Source organism: Salvelinus fontinalis, chromosome 15 (genome assembly GCF_029448725.1).
Source record: "Salvelinus fontinalis isolate EN_2023a chromosome 15, ASM2944872v1, whole genome shotgun sequence".
In the NCBI taxonomy this organism is placed as follows: Eukaryota; Metazoa; Chordata; class Actinopteri; order Salmoniformes; family Salmonidae; genus Salvelinus; species Salvelinus fontinalis.
Window position 1 is genome coordinate 21,482,602 of NC_074679.1, and position 16,562 is coordinate 21,499,163.

The 16,562-nt window shown below is 43.1% G+C and overlaps 1 protein-coding gene across 2 annotated transcripts in view; it reads right to left on the bottom strand.

Annotated features, from left to right (window-relative positions):
• LOC129811534 (connector enhancer of kinase suppressor of ras 3-like) overlaps positions 1-16,562 on the bottom strand; it is an 83,971-nt gene that overhangs the window by 21,684 nt on the left and 45,725 nt on the right. For both annotated transcript variants that reach the window (XM_055862927.1, XM_055862928.1), the window contains exons 10-12: positions 15,523-15,659; positions 14,661-14,854; positions 14,415-14,501 (exon numbers count right to left, since the gene is read on the bottom strand). In XM_055862927.1, the coding sequence (XP_055718902.1) occupies positions 14,415-14,501; positions 14,661-14,854; positions 15,523-15,659 (418 nt within the window). The remainder of the gene's footprint in view (positions 1-14,414; positions 14,502-14,660; positions 14,855-15,522; positions 15,660-16,562) is intronic.

Genomic DNA, 16,562 nt, shown 5'->3' on the forward strand with positions numbered 1-16,562 from the left:
TCCAGCAGTGAGAGACTGTTTGATAGCTCTGTCTGTGCATTCACAACTGTCTGTCCTCTCCAGGGGATGAAGAACCAATCTTCTTGGTGTAAACCAGGGGTTTAAAAAAACAGAAAAGAACGAGGATCAGAAGCGGGAACAAAAGTGATCTATACTGTTCCGGGAAACAGAACTGTTATTTTAAAATGGGAACTGCTTAATAATGTTCTTTTACCTTATATACCAGGATATATGGAAATAGCCACATGATGGCTTTTCAATAACCTCCTAAACTTCTATAAATTGTAATATTTGAAGCTACTTTATATAAATACCTGCAGTCAACTTGTGCAATACGTTAGGAGATAAAGCAGATTGAGCTCTTCATTTCACCTGTCACATTCTTTTACATTATGAAGCTTACCGTAGCTCCCCAGAACACGTGTTTTTGTAAATCGCACAAATGGGAGAAAGTGGGAGCAGGTGAGTCCAGCTGTGTATTGACAGGGGTCATGTTTTATATTGAAAGTCTGTTTTTTTGCATCAATAGAGTGATCAGGGACGTGTAACTATAGTCTTCCTTCACGGAAAATACATTAGTGCAACACATTCTGCAGAAAATAGCTTAATTGCCATCACATGACAACAGAAGTGCAACACTATTTGGCTAGCAGCCACACAAGTAAATGAGCTTACAATGAAAAAAAACAACAAAAAAACACTATGCATGGCCATCATATTTTGTAATGTTTATCATTGAAAGAATGTAACCAGCTACATTTCCTAATGTTTTGCTTAAAGTTAATCTTGCATTTTACCAGAGAAAAGTAGGCTGGCTACACCGAGAAAAGTAGCTACACATCAGAGGGCTGTCTTTTAATAGAATGCCCATTCATGAATTATCATCTGAGTGCAGAAGTGCAACTTAAGCACAAAATGTATTTGATGCTGAGCAAAACGCTACAAGATATTTCTTAGGCGTTTAATCTTTTTTTCCTGCTTGAAAAACAAAGTACTATGAGTTAGGGCGACCCTTAAGTTTAACTTGCTAGTTATCTATACTGAACAAAAATATAAATGCTAAAGTGTTGTGTTGGTCCCATGTTTCATGAGTTGAAATAAATGATCCCAGAAATGTTCCATATGCACAAAAAGCTTATTTCTCTCAAATGTTGAGCACAAATTAGTTTACATGCCCGTTAGTGAGCATTTCAAGAAGCTGATTAAACAGCATGATCATTACACAGGTGAACCTCGTGCTGGGGACAATATCAGGCCACTAAATCTGCAGTTGGGCCTTGCTCCCAAGCGGGTGGGCCTGTGCCCACCCATGGCTGCACCCCTGCAATGTCATATGAAATCCATAGATTAGGGCCTAATTTATTTATTTAAATTCACTGATTTCCTTATATGAACTGTAACTCAGTAAAATAGTTGAAATTTTTGCATTTATATTTTTGTTCAGTATAAGTGGCTGAAATAATGTCACGGGCAATGTTCCCTCTAAACACGCAGCTCCTCCAGGACTGCAGCACAAAATAAAATATCAGAAGCACGAGATTGAACTTCAACTTTCTAGAGTTTTCCCCTTTAGTTAAAGGAACGGTTCACCCATTTTGAATGTTTATATTGTTTTTGTGCATCTCTGAGCGATATTCTATCGATTCCCTGGGTCAATTCATGTTTTCATGCGTATGAGATATTGCTGTTCAAGCAGGCAGAAATCTGTCCGGTTTGACGTAGCACCGTGATAAAGTCGCTCTCACTATACTGGAAGTTAATAGGAATACAACTTTTAGATTACAAAAACTTCTATCATACATGTCAGATTTCAATACTGGCCGGTGTCATAACGCAGCAGGTTGTCTTCTCTCCAATGAGCCATTGATCCTACTTTTGCGATATTCCTACTGCGAGAAATTTAAAAGCTATACAATACTACAGATAGAAAGATAATTCTCACATTTCGGAGAAGATTTGTAATGCTGTAATTTGCGCTAACGTTGGGTTTTTGAGCTAGCGCACAATAGACAATGGACCAGGTCCACCTCTACAAGGTAGCAATTAGAGGTTGACTGATTAATCGGAATGGCCGATTAATTAGGGCCGATTTCAAGTTTTCATAACAATCGGAAATCGGTATTTTTGGACACCTTTATTTAACTAGGCAAGTCAATTAAGAACACATTCTTATTTTCAATGACGGCCTAGCAACGGTGGGTTAACTGCCTTGTTCAGGGGCAGAACGACAGATTTTTACCTCGTCAGCTCGGGGATTCAATCTTGCAACCTTACAGTTAACTAGTCCAACGCTCTAACCACCTGCCTCTCATTGCACTCCACGAGGAGCCTGCCTGTTACGCGAATGCAATAAGAAGTCAAGGTAAGTTGCTTGCTAGCATTAAACGTATCTTATAAAAAACAATCAATCATAATCACTAATTAACTACACATGGTTGATGATATTACTAGTTTATCTAGCGTGTCCTGCGTTGCATATAATCGATGCGGTGCGCATTCGCGAAAAAGGACTGTCGTTGCTCCAACGTGTACCTAACCATAAACATCAATGCCTTTCTTAAAATCAATACACAAGTATATATTTTTAAACCTGCATATTTAGTTAATATTGCCTGCTAACATGAATTTATTTTAACTAGGGTAATTGTGTCACTTCTCTTGCAACAGAGTCAGGGTATATGCAGCAGTTTGGGCCGCCTGGCTCGTTGCGAACTGTGAAGACTATTTCTTCCTAACAAAGACAGCCAACTTAACCAAATGGGGGATGATTTAACAAAAGCGCATTTGCAGAAAAAAAAGCACAATCGTTGCACGAATGTACCCAACCATAAACATCAATGCCTTTCTTTAAATCAATACACAGAAGTATATATTTTTAAACCTGCATATTTAGCTAAAAGAAATCCAGGTTAGCAAGCAATATTAACCAGGTGGAATTGTCACTTCTCTTGCGTTCATTGCACGCAGAGTCAGGGTATATCCAACAGTTTGGGCCGCCTGGCTCGTTGCGAATTAATTTGCCAGAATTTTACGTAATTATGACATAACATTGAAGGTTGTGCAATGTAACAGGAATATTTAGACTTATGGATGCCACCCGTATTTCACTGAAAGAATAAACATTTTGTTTTCGAAATGATAGTTTCTGGATTTGATCATATTAATGACCAAAGGCTCGTATTTCTGTGTGTTATGTTATAATTAAGTCTATGATTTGATATTTGATAGAGCAGTCTGCCTACCATCGCTCAGTCAGCAGCAGGCTCGTAAGCATTCATTCAAACAGCACATTCGTGCGTTTTGCCAGCAGCTCTTCGCAATGCTTCAAGCATTGAGCTGTTTATGACTTCAAGCCTATCAACTCCCGAGATTAGGCTGGTGTAACCGATGTGAAATGGCTAGCTAGTTACTACTTGAACAGAGCAATACTCAAAAAGGGCCAAAGAACCTGCACAGTATTAAGAAATACTATAGGTGGAAGGAAAGTAGTGTAGAAACCTACCAAAAAATAGGCAAAAACAAATTCAATCCCGTTTAGACAACTTTCTGGACAAAACATTTCATTGTAATAGAGAATGTGTAAACTTGCCAGTATAAAGCCTAAACAGTATATTTGACCTTTAGCTTCCCTATCAAATCTAAAAATGTCCAGTAGACAGCCTAATAAAATGAAAAACAATGACAAATGGTTTGATAAAGAATGTAAGAAATTGAGAAAACTATCCAACCAGAGACCAAGAAAACCTGAGTCTACACCTCCACTATGGTGAATTACTAAAACAATAAAGAAATACACTACGGAAAATGGAACGGCACGTCAGAAAATCAGCTCAAAGTCAAATCCATACAGCTCAAATGAAGAATCCATATTATCTTTATATTATTATTATTATCACTTCAGGAAAAATTGGAACACACTAAACAAACAATACGAAGAGTTGTCTATCCAACAGAGATGCATGGATAAACCACTTCTCCAATCTTTTTGGCCCTATAACAAAGAACAAACAGCAAAAACATATACATGATAAATTACAAATCTTATAATCAGCTATCACAGGCTACCAGAACCCACTGGATTCTCCAATTACATTGGATGAAATACAGGACAAAATACAAACCCTCCAACCCAAAAAGGCATGTGGAGTTGATGGTATCCTAAAAGAAATGATAAAATATACAGACCACAAATTCCAATTGGCTACAATTAAACTAACATCCTCAGCTCTGACATTTCCCCCAATATTTGGAACCATGGACTGATCACCCCAATCCACAAAAGTGGAGACAAATGTGACCCCAATAACTACCATGGGATTTGCGTCAACAGCAACCTTAATGATAATGCCAAGAATTTTCTGACCAGCACACTTGTACATTTCCTCAGTGAAAACAATGTACTGTGCAATTGTCAAATTGGCTTTTTACCCAATTACTTTGACAGCCCACGTATTCACTCTGCACACCCTAATTGACAAAAACCAAAACAAAGGCAAAGTCTTCTCATGCTTTGTTGATTTCGAAAAAGCTTGACTCAATTTTGCATGAGGGTCTGCTATACAAATTGACGGTAAGCAGTGTTAGGGGAAAAACATAACATTACTTATGCAGTTAATATGATCCCCCAAAAAATCTTTCCACAGGGCTGTGGGGTGAGACAGGGATGCAACTTGACATATACAGTCATGGCCAAAAGTTTTGAGAATGACACAAATATTAACTTTCAAACTCTGCTGCCTCAGTTTGTATGATGGCAATTTGCATACACTCCAAAATGTTATGAAGTGATTACATGAATTGCAAAGTCCCTCTTTGCCGTGCAAATTAACTGAATCCCCCAAAAACATTTACACTGCATTTCAGCTCTGCCACAAAACGGACCAGCTGACATTATGTCAATGATTCCCTCGTTAACACAGGTGTGAGTGCTGACGAGGACAAGGCTGGAGATCACTCCGTCATGCTGATTGAGTTCGAATAACAGACTGGAAGCTTCAAAAGGAGGGTGGTGTTTGGAATCATTGTTCTTCCTCTGTCAACCATGGTTACCTGCAAGGAAACAGGTGCCATCATTGCTTTGCACAAAAAGGGCTTCACAGGCAAGGATATTGCTGCCAGTAAGATTGCACCTAAATCAACCATTTATCGGATCATCAAGAACTTCATGGAGAGCGGTTCAAATGTTGTGAAGATAGCTTCAGGGCACCCAAGAAAGTCCAGCAAGCGCCAGGACCATCTCCTAAAGTTGATTCAGCTGTGGGATCGGGACACCACCAGTACAGAGCTTGCTCAGGAATGGCAGCAGGCAGGTGTGAGTGCATTTGCACACACAGTGAGGCAAAGACTTTGAGGATGGCCTGGTGTCAAGAAGGGCAGCAAAGAAGCCACTTCTCTCCAGGAAAATCATCAGGGACAGACTGATATTCTGCAAAAGGTACAGGGATTGGACTGCTGAGGACTGGAGTAAAGTAATTTTCTCTGATGAATCCCCTTTCCGATTGTTTGGGGCATCCGGAAAAAAAGCTTGTCCAGAGAAGATAAGGTGAGCGCTACCATCAGTCCTGTGTCATGCCAACAGTAAAGCATCCTGAGACCATTCACGTGTGGGGTTGCTTCTCATCCAAGGGAGTGGGCTCACTCACAATTTTGTCTGAGAACACAGCCACGAATAAAGAATGGTACCAACACATCCTCCGAGAGCAACTTCTCCCAACCATCCAGGAACAGTTTGGTGGCGAACAATGTCTTTTCCAGCATGATGGAGCACTTTCCCATAAGGCAAAGTGATAACTAAGTGGCTCGGGGAACAAAACATCAATATTTTGGGTCCATGGCCAGGAAACTCTCCAGACCTTAATCCCATTGAGAACTTCTGGTCAATCCCCAAGAGGCGGGTGGACAAACAAAACCCCACAAATTCTGACAAAACGCCAAGCATTGATAATGCAAGAATGGGCTAACATCAGTCAGGATGTGCCCGAGAAGTTAATTGACAGCATGCCAGAGCGGATTTCAGAGGTCTTGAAAAAGAAGGGTCAACACTGCAAATATTGACTCATTGACAATTACACGAAGTTGATGCAACAAAAGCCTTTGATACTTATGAAATGCTTGTAATTATTCTTCAGTATTCCATAGTAACATCTGACAAAAATATCTAAAGACACTGAAGCAGCAAAATGTGGAAATTAATATTTGTGTCACTCAAAACTTTTGGCCACAACTGTACAGTGAATTTGGAAAGTACTCAGACCCCTTGACTTTTTCCACGTTAGATTACAGATTTATTCTAGAACGTATTGAATAGTTTTTCCCCCTCATCAAATCTACACAGAATACCCCATAATGACAAATATACACTGCTCAAAAACAACACAATGTAACTCCAAGTCAATCACACTTCTGTGAAATCAAACTGTCCACTTAGGAAGCAACACTGATTGACAATAAATTTCACATGCTGTTGTGCAAATGGAATAGACAAAAGGTGGAAATTATAGGTAATTAGCAAGACACCCCCCAAAACAGGAGTGATTCTGCAGGTGGTGACCACAGACCACTTCTCAGTTCCTATGCTTCCTGGCTGATGTTTTGGTCACTTTTGAATGCTGGCGGTGCTCTCACTCTAGTGGTAGCATGAGACGGAGTCTACAACCCACACAAGTGGCTCAGGTAGTGCAGTTCATCCAGGATGGCACATCAATGCGAACTGTGGCAAAAAGGTTTGCTGTGTCTGTCAGCGTAGTGTCCAGAGCATGCAGGCGCTACCAGGAGACAGGCCAGTACATCAGGAGACGTGGAGGAGGCCGTAGGAGGGCAACAACCCAGCAGCAGGACCACTACCTCCGATTTGTGCAAGGAGGTGCACTGCCAGCGCCCTGCAAAATGACCTCCAGCAGGCCACAAATGTGCATGTGTCTGCTCAAACGGTCAGAAACAGACTCCATGAGGGTGGTATGAGGGCCCGACGTCCACAAGTGGGGGTTGTGCTTACAGCCCAACACCGTGCAGGACGTTTGGCATTTTCCAGAGAACACCAAGATTGGCAAATTCTCCACTGGCGCCCTGTGCTCTTCACAGATGAAAGCAGGTTCACACTGAGCACATGAGCACATGTGACAGACGTGACAGAGTCTGTAGACGCCGTGGAGAACGTTCTGCTGCCTGCAACATCCTCCAGCATGACCGGTTTGGCGATGGGTCAGTCATGGTGTGGGGTGGCATTTCTTTGTGGGGCCGCACAGCCCTCCATGTGCTCGCCAGAGGTAGCCTGACTGCCATTAGGTACCGAGATGAGATCCTCAAACCCCTTGTGAGACCATATGCTGACACATGCACATTTGTGGCCTGCTGGAGGTCATTTTGCAGGGCTCTGGCAGTGCACCTCCTTGCACAAAGGCGGAGGTACCGGTCCTGCTGCTGGGTTGTTGCCCTTCTACGGCCTCCTCCACGTCTCCTGATGTACTGGCCTGTCTCCTGGTAGCGCCTGCATGCTCTGGACACTACGCTGACAGACACAGCAAACCTTTTTGCCACAGTTCGCATTGATGTGCCATCCTGGATGAACTGCACTACCTGAGCCACTTGTGTGGGTTGTAGACTCCGTCTCATGCTACCACTAGAGTGAGAGCACCGCCAGCATTCAAAAGTGACCAAAATATCAGCCAGGAAGCATAGGAACTGAGAAGTGGTCTGTGGTCACCACCTGCAGAATCACTCCTGTTTTGGGGGGTGTCTTGCTAATTGCCTATAATTTCCACCTTTTGTCTATTCCATTTGCACAACAACATGTGAAATTTATTGTCAATCAGTGTTGCTTCCTAAGTGGACAGTTTGATTTCACAGAAGTGTGATTGACTTGGAGTTACATTGTGTTGTTTAAGTGTTCACTTTATTTTTTTGAGCAGTGTATTTTAATAATGTAGAGTATTCAGACCCTTTACTCAGTACTTTGTTGAAGCACATTTGACAGCGATTACAGCCTCAAGTCTTCTTGGGTATGACGCTACAAGCTTGGCACACCGGTATTTGGGGTATTTCTCCCCTTCTCCGCAGATCCTCTCAAGCTCTGTCAGGTTGGATGGGGAGGGTCACTGCACAGTTATTTTCAGGTCTCTCCAGAGACGTTAGATCAGGTTCAAGTGTGGGCTCTGGCTGGGCTCCTCAAAGACAATGAGACTTGCCCCGAAGCCACTCCTCTGTTGTCTTGGCTGAGTGCTTAGGGCCATTGTCCTGTTGGAATTTATTTTTTGAAATGTAACCTTTATTTAACTAGGCAAGTCAGATAAGCACAATTTCTTATTTACAACAACGGTCTACTGGGGAACAGTGGGTTAACTGCCTTGTTCAGGGGCAGAACGACAGATTTTTACCTTGTCAGCTTGGGGATTCGATCCAGCAACCTTTCGGTTATTGCCCAACACTCTAACCACTAGCTACCTGCCGAACCTTCACCCCAGTCTGAGGTCCTGAGAGCTCTGGAGCAGGTCTTCATCAAGGATCTCTGTAATTTGCTCCCTTCATCTTTCCCTCGATCCTGACTAGTCTCCCAGTCCCTGAAAAACATCCCAACAGCATGATGCAGCCACCCCCATGCTTCACTGTAGGGATGGTGCCAGGTTTCCTCCAGATGTGATGCTTGGCATTCAGTCCAAAGAGTTAAATCTCAGTTTCATCAGACCAGAGAATCTTGTTTCTCATGGTCAGAGTCCTTTAGGTGCCTTTTGGCAAACTCCAAGTGGGCTGTCATGTGCCTTTCACTGAGGAGTGGCTTCCGTCTGACCACCTTACCATAAAAGGCCTGATTGGTGGAGTGCTGCAGAGATGGTTGTCCTTCTGGAAGGTTCTCCCATTTCCACAGAGGTACTCTGGAGCTCTGTCAGAGTGACCATCGGGTTCTTGGTCACCTCCCTGACCAAGGCCCTTTGCCCCCGATTGTGCAATTTGGCATGGCGCCCAGCCCTAGGAAGAGTCTTGGTAGTTCCAAACTTCGTCCATTTAAGAATGGAGGCCACTATGTTCTTGGGGTCCTTCAATGTTGCAGAAATGTTCTGGTACCCTTCCCCAGATCTGTGCCTCAACACAATCCTGTCTCGGAGCTCTACGACAATTCCTTCGACCTCACGGCTTGGTTTTTGCTCTGACATGCACTGTCAACTGTGGGACCTTATATGGACAGGTGTGTGCCTTTCCAAATCATGTCCAATCAATTTAATTTACTGCAGGTGAACTCCAAGCAAGTTGTAGAAACATCAAGGATGATCAATGGAAACAGGATGCACCTGAGCTCAAATTTCGAGTCTCATAGCAAAGAGTCTGAAAACTTATGTAAATAAGGATCCGTTTTTTTATAAATTTGCAAACATTCCTAAAAACCTGTTTTCACTTTGTCATTATGGGCTATTGTGTGTAGATTGATGAGGATTTAATTTAATCAATTTTAGAATAAGGCTGTAACGTTAAAAAAAGTGGAAAAAGTCAAGGGGTCTGAATACTTTCAGAATGCATGTATACTAACAAATAGTCTACAGCCCCCCCCCCTACTAGAATTAAATAACATTTTATTTGTCACATGCGCTGAATACAACAGGCGTAGACCTTACTTTGAAATGCTTACTTATAAGCCATTAACCAACAACGCAGTTCAAGAAATAGTTAAAATATTTACTAAATTAACTTAAGTTAAAAAAAAATACAAGGTAACACAAGACGGGTACATAACAATAACGAGGCTATATGTCCTCTGGTGTGATGAAACAAAAATAGAACTGTTTGGCCATAATGACCATGGTTATGTTTGGAGGAAAAAGGGGGCCGCTTGCAAGCCGAAGAACACCATCCCAATCGTGAAGCACGGGGGTGGCAGGATCATGTTGTGGGGGTGCTTTGCTGCAGGAGGGCCTGGTGCACAAAATAGATGGCATCATCAGGTAGGAAAATTATGTGGATATATTGAAGCAACATCTCAAGACATCAGTCAGGAAGTTAAAGCTTGGTCACAAATGGGTCTTCCAAATGGACAATGACCCCAAGCATACTTCCAAAGTTGTGGCAAAATGGCTTAAGGACAACAAAGTCAAGGTATTGGAGTGGCCATCAAAGCCCTGACCTCAATCCTATCGAAAATTTGTGGGCAGAACTGAAAAAACGTGTGCGAGCAAGGAGGCCTACAAATCTGACTCAGTTATACCAGCTCTGTCAGGAGGAATGGGCCAAAATTCACCCAACTTATGTAAGTCTACCCAAACTGTTTGACCCAAGTTAAACAATTTAAAGGCAACGCTACCAAATACTAAGTGAGTGTATGTAAACTTCTGACCCACTGGAAATGTGATGAAAGAAATAAAAGCTGAAATAAATCATTCTCTACTTGTATCAGCCCAGTCAAAACTGTTCGCTGCTCTGGCACCCCAATGGTGGAACAAACTCCCTCACGACGCCAGGTCAGCGGAGTCAATCACCACCTTCCGGAGACACCTGAAACCCCACCTCTTTAAGGAATACCTAGGATAGGACAAAGTAATCCTTCTAACCCCCCCTCCCCCCCTTAAAAGATTTAGATGCACTATTGTAAAGTGGTTGTTCCACTGGATATCATAAGGTGAATGCACCAATTTGTAAGTCGCTCTGGATAAGAGCGTCTGCTAAATGACTTAAATGTAAATGTACTATTATTCTGACACTTCACAGTCTTAAAATAAAGTGGTGGTCCTAACTGACCTAAGACAGGGAATTTTTACTAGGATTAAAATGTCAGGAATAGTGAAAAACTCAGTTTAAGGTATTTGGCTAAGGTGTATGTAAACTTCCGACTTCAACTGTAGGTGTTCCTTTTGTCCAGGTGGGAAAGGGAAGTGTTGAGTGCAATAGAGATTGCATCATCTGTGGACCTGTTGGGATGGTATGCAAATTAGGGTGGGTCTAGGGTTTCTGGGATAATGGTTGATGTGAGCCATGACCAGCCTTTCAAAGCACTTCATGGCTACCAATGTGAGGACTACGGGGTGGGAATCATTTAGGCAGGTTATCTTCCCTATCTTGGGCACAGGGACTATGGTTGTCGGTTTGAAACATGTAGGTATTAAAGACTCGGCCATGGAGAGGTGAAAAATGGCAGTGAAGACACTTGCCAGTTGGTCTGCGCATGCTTTGACTACATGTTCTGGTAATCCGACTGGCCCCGCGACTTTGTGAATATTGACCTGTTTAAAGGTCTTGCTCACATCGATTACGGGGAGCGTAATCACACAGTCGTCCGAAACAGCTGGTGCTCTCATGCAAGCTTCAGTTTTTCTTGCCTCAAAGCGAGCATAAAAAGGTATTTAGCTCGTCTGGTAGGCTTGCGTTACTGAGCAGCTCGCGGCTGGGTTTCCCTTTGTAGTCCGTTATGGTTTTTAAGCCCTGCCACATCCAACGAGCGTCAGAGCCGGTTGTAGTACGATTCAATCTTAGTCCTGTTTTGATGCTTTGCCTGTTTGATGGTTCGTCTGAGGGCATAGCGGGATTTCATATAAGCGTCCGGATTAGTGCCCCGCTCCTTGAAAGCGGAAGCTCTAGCCTTTAGCTCGGTGCGGATGTTGCCTGTAATCCATGGCTTCTGGTTGGGAAGTGTACATACGGTCACTGTGCGGACGACGTCGTCAATTCACTTATTGATGAAGCTGGTGACTGAGGTGGTATACTCCAATGCCATTGGATGAATCCCGGAACATATTCCAGTCTGTGCTAGCAAAACAGTCCTGTTGCGTCACATCCACATCATCTGACCACTTTCATATTGAGCGAGTCACTGGTACTTCCTGCTTTAATTTTAGCTTGTAAGCAGGAATCAGGAGGATAGAATTATGGTCAGATTTGCCAAATGGAGGGCGAGGGAGAGGTTTGTATACATCTCTGCGTGTGGAGTAAAGGTGGTCTAGAGTTTTTTTTTTTCTATGGTTGCACATGTGACATGCTGGTAAAAATGAGGTCAAACGGATTTAAGTTTTCCTGCATTAAAGTCCCTGGCCACTAGGAGCGCCACTTCTGGATGAGCATTTTCTTGTTTGCTTATGGTCTTATACAGCTTATTGAGTGCGGTCTCAGAGCCAGCATGTGTTTGTGGTGGTAAATAGACAGATACGAAAAATATAGATGTGAACTCTTGGTAGATGGTGTAGTCTACAGTTTATCATGAGGTATTTTACCTCAGGCGAGCAATACATCGAGACTTCTTTAATATTAGACATTGTACACCAGCAGTTACTGACAAATAGACAACCCCACCTCTCGTCTTACCAGACGTAGCTGCGCTGTACTGCCCAAAAAACAGAGAAGCCAGCTCTATATAATCCGTGTAGGGCTGTGGCGGTCACAAAATTGTGTGTGCCGGTGATTGTCAAGCAAATGTCCTTCTCACAGTAATTGATGTTATTTAACATACACATTTAGCATCTCCTGGCTTCCACGCATAGCCTACAATCTACTGATGCAGACCTTTGGAACGTCTACATTTTAAAAAGTCTAATAAATCCATGTAATATAGCCTACACCATAATAAATCCATTATTTATTTTAGACAGGTTTAAAGAAGCATGATATGTAGAAAATGGCATCTATTTCAGAAGAACAGAATAGCATACTCTGAGTTGTCCTTATGTTAGGACCTGATCTGGCTATGCCAAATGGCTGTGGGCTACACTAGTTCATTTAGCAGACAAAATTTGCTCCGAATTACATGCCATTATTTTCTAGTATGAACACAAATTGAACAAAGCTGAATGAAATAGAAAGGATATTTTCTCCACACGATTTGAGGGAGTGCGCACCTGCAGCTATTCTGTGTTGAGCGGTTTACAGAGAAATAGGTACTCCTCCTATATGCTTCATTTAGAGTTATTAATGTAACTTTGGTTGTTCTACAAATGTTTCACAACGTTCAAGTTCGCACTCAGCAGACCTGAAATTTGCTCAATGCCTAAATACATTTGCGGGAACATTGTTCACGTAGCATCATAGTGTTAGCTTTCTGTTGTGTTTGAGAAGTAATCCTTTCAATGAGCTCTGCCACTGCAGCTTGATTTCCTTGCGTTTCTCTCTGCGTTCTGGGCCCGACTGCTCCTCCCCCATCTTCTCTGAGCAGAACAGACAGGCCCATTTCCCTAGCGACTCCGACTCCAAAGACATTGTGTACACAGTACTGTTATTATTTTAGACAAGCATGCATCAAAACTTTGTTCATTTGCACAATGTGTCTTGTTCACATTTGCTTTTAAATATCCAAACACACCAAAAATGACATTCAGTAGCTCCTACCTATATATATGTATAACTTAATTATTTGGATTGCCTGTCTTTGCAATTTGTTTATTTTAGTTTGCGCTCGTTAGCATATTTAGCTGGCAGCCTTCATGGAAATTGTGTAAGCATTCTGGTAGACGCCCAATGGCCTTTTTCATTTTTTGGCGCCCCCTTGTGTACTAAGCCAGTAATAACGTAAATACCAGCGTGAGAGAAGGACGTATGAGGATATGAAAATCTGGATATCACCCAAACTTACTGCCTGCGCCTCCCCCTCAGAAGCATTGGCTACTGTAGCGTGATTCAGAAATTAGGGAGAGATTTTTTAATTACAGAAGAATGAACTAGCATTGAAAAAGTTAAATCAAGGTACTATAGCTGTTTCACATTGGATTTATTAACTACGAAAAATACGTGTTTTTAATTCAGGTACCGCTCTGCACACACAAGCTTGTTAGCTCTGGTCCAACGTTAGGCCAACTCTCGGAAGTTCAAAGACGTTCAAAAGTCCTCCATAGAAGCCTCCACTCCGTAGGCATATTTCTGTGGGCCTAATTCAGTTATGTATGTCATAACAAGATGCCCAGCGCTTCAGGCCAAGCCTCCTCCACCACCCTCTCTCACTTTCTCCCCACCCTAAACTTGTCTGTCCATCGCGCATTTAAACAACTATTGCTTGCCCGCTCCTAAGCTGCTCTTTCCGCACTGATTGGTTAAGTAATTTAATGTCAAGCTAGCTGTTAAAAAATATCGATTTCAGAGGTTTAAAAAGGAATCGAAAAGATATAAACCGATACTTTTTTTTTGGTTCGAACCGTTTCCTAACTTTATTTTGAAGGTTTAAACAGTGAAATTGAAAAAAAGAAATGGTGGTTCCAACCCCTAGTGTACTCTAGTAAACTCTGTCTCTCAGTTGACACTAATCACATGGTTCATTCATTGGTAAATTAAGCAGAGGTACCAGTCCTCCAAGGTCATTGGAGGGGCAAATTCTACAATGTGTTCAATTATTTAACTGGTGAAGGTGTGAATTGGATAATCTGAGGTTGTGGTCAATTAGTTTACTGTTGGTTGATTACTGTCAAATGTTGTTCTGCAATTACTCAGAAGATGCGTGGCTGGCATGTGTTTCTTACCTTTCTGGCCTTGTGCCCAGGGCTTGGCATAGGGGTCTGCAACTCCAAGACAGGTATCCACTGGCATGGAGAGGGGGCGTGGCTTACCTAAGCAGGAAGAACAGAATTGTTTTGGTTATTTTCACTGGTTTTGAATATTGGCTTGAATTCTAGAATGAGTGGGCCTTGTGTGTGTGTGTGTGTGTGTGTGTGTGTGTGGGGGGGGGGGGGGGGGGGGGGGGGGTGTTGTGGGGGTATGACACTAACCACGAGATGAGGTGTTGCGTTGCCTCATCCTGGGCTGAATGACATTGGCCTCGATAGGGTAGACCACGCCCAGCTTGTCGTAGTCTGCGACGGTGAAACGTCTTTGACTCTCCAGGTCCAGGAAGGAATTGGGCGACTCTGAACCCTTTGGTCTGATCTTATTGATACTGGAGTAAGAGCTGATCTTACTCTCTCTGTGGAAAGAAAATAAATCAGCATCAACATCCAATTTCAAATAGGTGAGAGCACAAGGAAGGAGATCAAATTAGTACAATTTGTTTTATGCTGTTGCGCAGTCCCCAACTAAAGTTGCTCTGGATATGAGAGTCTGATAAATGGCTAAAACTTAAATTCAAGATTCATACAACAAAATCAACAACCTGTTGAATATGATTCACCATCTGAACATAGCAACAGCCTGGTCACTGCCATACACAGAGGGAGAAAGAGAGACGGCGAGAGAGATGGAGGCAGATGAGAGATGGAGGCAGATGAAACAGAGGCTGTTGCATAACGTGTCTAGCGGAACGGGATGAATGTGGTCTGTTGTAGGAGTTTATGGGTGAAAGGCCAGAGATCGGGGGCTGAAACAGTCCTTTTCCAGACCTCAAAGGCAGGGAAACGGAACAGGAGAACGTAGCTGGAGAATGGAGCACCGGCTGTCTATGGGTGCGCGGCTCCCTCAATGCAGGGTTACAGGGACCCACACATACGTCTAACTCACCCTGAGGTGTAGGTTTAGGCCAGGAGTTTTTACAGAACACAAAGTACTCGATGCTTATGACTAGGCCTGGTTAAATGCCTAGGAAACCCCCTGACCCTAGTGTATGGCAGTGATTGGAAAAGGGGGTGCAGGACTTACAAGGGTACACAGCGTGGGGTGTAGGGTACCGAGGGGGGAGGGGGGATGTACAGGTCCAGGATAGCGGGTTTCTCCTTCTTGGTGGCGCTGTCTGTGGAACAACCTGGAGACTGGGGTTTGTTCAGTGAAGGGGTGCTCTGAAAAAAAATTATAATAATTCAGTCATAAAATGCTCCCCTCATAGAACCTATTGTAACTGTTAGTGGGCAAACGGCCAGCAGCATAACTACAGCAAATGGATAGATGCCTCAAGAGGTATCTACTTTCTAGGAAATCTACTAACTTGTTGGCAAGGAAAAGCGTTTCTCCCATATGTCACATCCTATTGTCTACTCCAGCTAATTGCGTTTGTCTTTTTAAACTTCCAACATTCATCACCAAAATTGATGCTTTATTATCTAAATTGTCTGCAACTGTATTTACACTCCCTGGCCATGGCAATTTAAACACTACTTGTTAGGAAAGAGAAGGCTCATGATATGACCGGTTCTACATTATCGCTGCACCACCAAGACTCTTCCTAGAGCTGGCCAAACTGCGCGGGAGAAGGGCCTTGGTCAGGGAGGTGACCAAGAACCCAAAGGTCACTGACAGAGCTCCAGAGTTCCTCTGTGGAGATGGTTGCCCTTCTGGAAAGTTCTCCCATCTCCGCAGCACTCCACCAATGAGGCCTTTATGGTAGAGTAGACAGAAGCCACTCCTCAGTAAAAGGCACATAACAGACCGCTTGGTGTTCGCCAAAAGGCACCTAAAGGACTCTGACCATGAGAAACAAGATTCTTTAGTCTAATGAAACCAAGATTGAACTCTTTGGCCTGAATGCCAAGCATCACATCTGGAGGAAACCTAGCACCATCCCTATGGTGAAGCATGGGGGTGGCAGCATCTTTCTGTGGGGATGTTTTCAGCGGCAGGGAGGCTAGTCAGGATCGTGGGAAAGATGAACGGAGCAAAGTACAGAGATATCCTTGATGCAAACCTGCTCCAGAGTGCTCAAGACCTCAGACTGGACGAAGGTTCACATTCCAACAGGACAATGA